Below are 4,468 nucleotides of genomic sequence, written 5' to 3' on the forward strand. Positions count from 1 at the left end.
TGCCCCCCTGTCTTGGTCATGACCTCTTTGAGGGGGTTGTGACATTTGATCTTAAGATGTTCATTGATTACATGGTAAATCAAGAGAAATGCTTTACATACACAGAGCTCAATTCTTATATCAAGCAGTTTGAGTACACAGGAAATGATGCTGCCAATAAACCAGCAGAGATTTACTTCAGAAGTGAGAAGCTTTGTGGCCATGCTGTTCAGAACTGGTGTCTTTTAAGACTTTTGCCAGTTATTGTTGGACACCGGATTAAGGATCCAGAATCAGAAGTGTGGCAGCTTGTTCTACTCTTAAGACAAATTGTAGAGCTAATTTGTGCACCAGCAATACTGGAAGATCAGGTTGCTTATCTGAAAGTGCTCATTGATCAGTACATTCATTATAGGTCTGTGACTTTCGCTTCAAAGCCTCTCAAGCCCAAACATCACTACTTAAGCCATTATCCTGAGCTTATAATGCAATTTGGGCCACTCATTCGCTTATGGACCATGCGGTTTGAAAGCAAACACACCTATTTCAAGCAATGTGCCAGAAAATTGCACAACTTCAAGAACTTGTGTGTAACCTTGGCTGAGAGGCACCAACTTCTCCAGGCCTATTTAAGTGCAGGAAATCTCTTTCAGCTTTCTGTGCAAGTTGAGAGAGGCTCTGGATTTTATTCTGATGACTACAATGAAGCAATTAAGGCATCCGTTGATTCTTTCCATTTTCAGCCTGTCAATACATTAGTAGCTAGTGAAATCACTTTGAAAGGAACAAAGTACAGGAAAGGCATGGTTGTCCTTTTGGCCTGTAATGATGAGGGCTTGGAGGTTGGCAGAATTAGGCTAATCCTTGTTCATCAGAATTCAGTAGTCTACTTTGTGTGTGAGAAACGGCATGCTGTGCATTTGGTGGATTTGGGTGTATACTGCATAACAGATGATGACCATCAATATGTCTGTATACTTCAAGAGGCGCTGTTAGATTATTACCCTCTCCAGGAGTACAAAATATGTGATATGACTGTGGTTGCATTACACCACTCTTTTCCTTCTTTTTAAGGTATGTCTAATTTGGAGGAGATAAAACTTGCCATCTGCTCTTCGTTACCAGTTCTCTCTGATGAAACGCTTCAAAAATTAATGCATGGCCTTACTGCTGTGGGAGTTGAGACAAAAGCTGACCTCCTCTATGTGAAGGAAGAGGATCTTATGGAATACCTCAGACCAATTCAATGTCGCAAACTCCTAGATGCATGGAAAAATAAAGGTATTTTAATCTCTCCTCAGCTAAACAGAAAACTAACTTAAACTTTTTCCACAAGTTCCACCATTATGCAAAAAGGTTATTGCGACTATTCTCAGAATTTTGTGACATTATATACATAATTGTCAGTTATAAATTGAGGATCGTTATATAAACTTGATAATATGCAACTGCAAGTTTAAAAGAAATGAAAAAAAAAAGAACAACAAAAGTCATGACAGAGACATTAGAAATGCATTAGATCCAATTATAATTTAAAAGGTTGTCCACCCTGAATGTGGCACGGTATAGAGACAGTGTAACTATGATTGTAAAAGATGAAGTTGCAATTACCTTTTTATTCATGACATGGTGGAAACAATCTTCTATAGAAATTGTCCTTTTTGCTAAAGTTTTACTGATATTTACTAATGTTGAAATGTTCACATTTGGTTGTGTTTAGAACAAGACAGCTGCTTGACTCCCCAACAACCATCAAGTCAAGTTCTTTCAGATACTCTGACACCAGGATCAGTGAGTTCTTCAAGTTCTTCAACATCCTCTTCTTGCTCTTCTCAACGATCTTCTGCTTCCTCTTCTGCATCCTCTTCCTGGCCTGAAACATTTACGGTGCCTTGGGAAGTAATGCCTTCTGGAATTAAATTGGGAATTGCAAATAAAAAAAGACCATCCCCAGCTGATCGAAGGAAGCTGGTAAGGGTTTTAGTTGATTACATGCAAAAATGCGAAGTTAACCCCTCAAAGTGGCAGTGCGAGGTTGTAGTCAAGAACTTTGTTAAACAGTATCCGGACAGCTTTGCTGATGTTCTGGCTGACGGTACAAAAATAGGTAGCGGGTATGCCTCTTTGCTCTTACAAGTTAAAACCCGTGTTGAACATGTTAACAGGAACAACACTTTAGCTCGTCGGAGAAAAGAACGTCAACGATCATCATGTGGAGGCACACATCAGAGCTCAAGAAGGCCGGCTGATCAGTATGGCTGTGTCAGCTGGCAGCCAGAGCTGCTTCCTGCAGGAGAAAATGATGACACACTAGAAGAGAAGCGCAAACAAATGTTACTGCTTCATTCCACTGAAGGATCCTCTGGCGCCAGTAGAGGAGAACTTTACAAGTTGATGGAGGTCACATATTACCGTCAGCGCCGTGATATAAATGCCAATCCACCTTTGCCAGTGTCTGAACTAAAGAAATCATGGCCTTACCTGTTTTATCTCAAGGGGATGTTTTTGCATTTCAATTTGCTTACTGACATTGCGCTGCTCCAGAGAATCATGGAGAGCATGGAGGGGAAAGGACAGAGGATTCTGAGATTTTTTCATGAAAAGCCAACAAACAATGATGTGCGTGCCATTCTTTCAAAGTATCAAGACGGAAATTCTCTGGTCCTTTGTCTCCTGCACCTCTTAATGGCCCATTTTAAAGAAAAAACAGAGTCCCTACTAATTGAAGCTGATGTAAGTATTATTTCATTTTTATGTTTTGTGTATATAAAATGTCATTTTTAAGTTTTGATTTTGTTTATTTCAGGTTGCAGCAACTGCAGCCGACATGGCAAAAGGTGGATTACCGGATTCACCCAGGCTGATTGTCCAAGGTAATTTGATTTGTGTCCCTGTGTGTACATTATATACACTATTCTTTGCTTTCTACTGTAATCACTTGTATCTCTTATTTTATAGTATTATAGTATTAGTATTATTTTGAGTTTACATGAGGTACCCACACTGGAACAAAAGAGCTTGTTTTAATAAGTAATCTGAAAAAAAGATTATTTTACTTATCTTACTATCATTTTACTTGTTTTCAGCAAAATAATTTTAGATTTTTTCCCCTGGAAACCAGACTAAATATATTGCCATCTTTTACAACCCCTATTAATCTAAGTTAACTCTGTATAGGTGAATCAATGACCCCAAGCAAATGGATGTTGTCAGTTGAAAGGGAAGTTGTCTTGGGCCCATGTTCAGAGGCATTTGTTGAGGGTCTGGCAGCATTGTTTGCGGCCTATTACAACTTGAACCTGGCTTATCAGAAGGAAGCTTCATGCACACTCGAATTTATTCAGAGGTAAGTTAGAGCATAAATTTCAATATTTATTGTATACTTGCAAGTTTTTTTTGACTTCTAGGTTATCCAGTTAGAATGCTTTCTCAGAATTAGATAGATGGGTCTTGAGCAACACATTGACATTGATAATGCACTTTCTATCTGTAATTTCCTGTCATGTTCCACATCAAACTCTTGAGCAGAGCAAAAAAACTAATATGCCAGTGCTGCTACAAGCATTTTTTTTAAGCAAATTTTGTGTTTTATTGTTTTAGTTTATGCTGTTTTTTGGTAACTAAATGTTGTGGTTGTTTTTCTACAGAGGAATTGTGGGCATCAATCCGGAAACTGGATCAAAAGTTGCTGCTGGAAAGCAGGACAAAAAAATGCATGGAATGAACCCGAATGTATGCACACTGCTAAGAAAACTAATGGACTTTGAATGGTTTGCTATTTAGAACCGTTAATTCCAATGGAATTGAAAAAGAGACTGACCAAATTTCCTAGTTTGTATTTCATGTAGAAGTTAAACAATTTAAAGTTATGCACAGTTCAAACCATTTCTTATGTGTTTGTTTAAACTGTAAGTTTATGACTGAAGTTCAGTCACAATGTAGTAATGTGTTCCAGTGTTGTTAATGAAATGCTGCTGTTCTTAGTAGTACTTGTTGTATTCTGAAGGCTAAAGCCTTATTTTGCAATCTGCATTGTTGCAGAACAAAGTTGTTTCATGTATTCTGAAGGCTAAAGCCTTATTTTCCAATCTGCATTGTTGCAGAACAAAGTTGTTCCATGTATTCTGAAGGCTGAAGCCTTTTTTGCAATCTGCATTGTTGCAGAAGAAAGTAGTTTCTTATATTTTAAAGGTGTATTTTATTGATCAATTTCCATTGTAGAATGAAGTTTATTTTTTTTTTTAGGAAAAAGCCTTATATTGTGCAATCCTTTCTTTTTCTGTGCTGAAAGTTTGTTTATTGTACAATAAATGCATTTGGCTATATCTATTAAATCCTGTGGTTTTAAGTGTTATTGTTTAGCTAACATTAAATTAATAAATGTTAGTTTACACTACTGAAATTTACATCAAAATTATAGGGTTTACACATGTACTATGGTAATACAATTGTAGGTAATTTAATGCATTAAATTTTACAGCAAATTTCA

The 4,468-nt window shown here is 37.2% G+C and overlaps 1 protein-coding gene across 1 annotated transcript; it reads left to right on the forward strand.

Annotated features, from left to right (window-relative positions):
- The first annotated feature begins 1,055 nt into the window (after positions 1–1,055).
- LOC141302382 (uncharacterized) lies at positions 1,056–3,762 on the forward strand. The gene is made up of 5 exons (XM_073832418.1): positions 1,056–1,260; positions 1,700–2,712; positions 2,786–2,852; positions 3,157–3,325; positions 3,627–3,762. Exons 1-5 carry the CDS (start codon positions 1,056–1,058, stop codon positions 3,760–3,762), a joined length of 1,590 nt encoding a protein of 529 aa, XP_073688519.1.
- Positions 3,763–4,468: the final 706 nt, after the last annotated feature.

The sequence above is a fragment of the Garra rufa genome, unplaced genomic scaffold (assembly GCF_049309525.1).
Source record: "Garra rufa unplaced genomic scaffold, GarRuf1.0 hap1_unplaced_001, whole genome shotgun sequence".
Taxonomy (NCBI): Eukaryota; Metazoa; Chordata; class Actinopteri; order Cypriniformes; family Cyprinidae; genus Garra; species Garra rufa.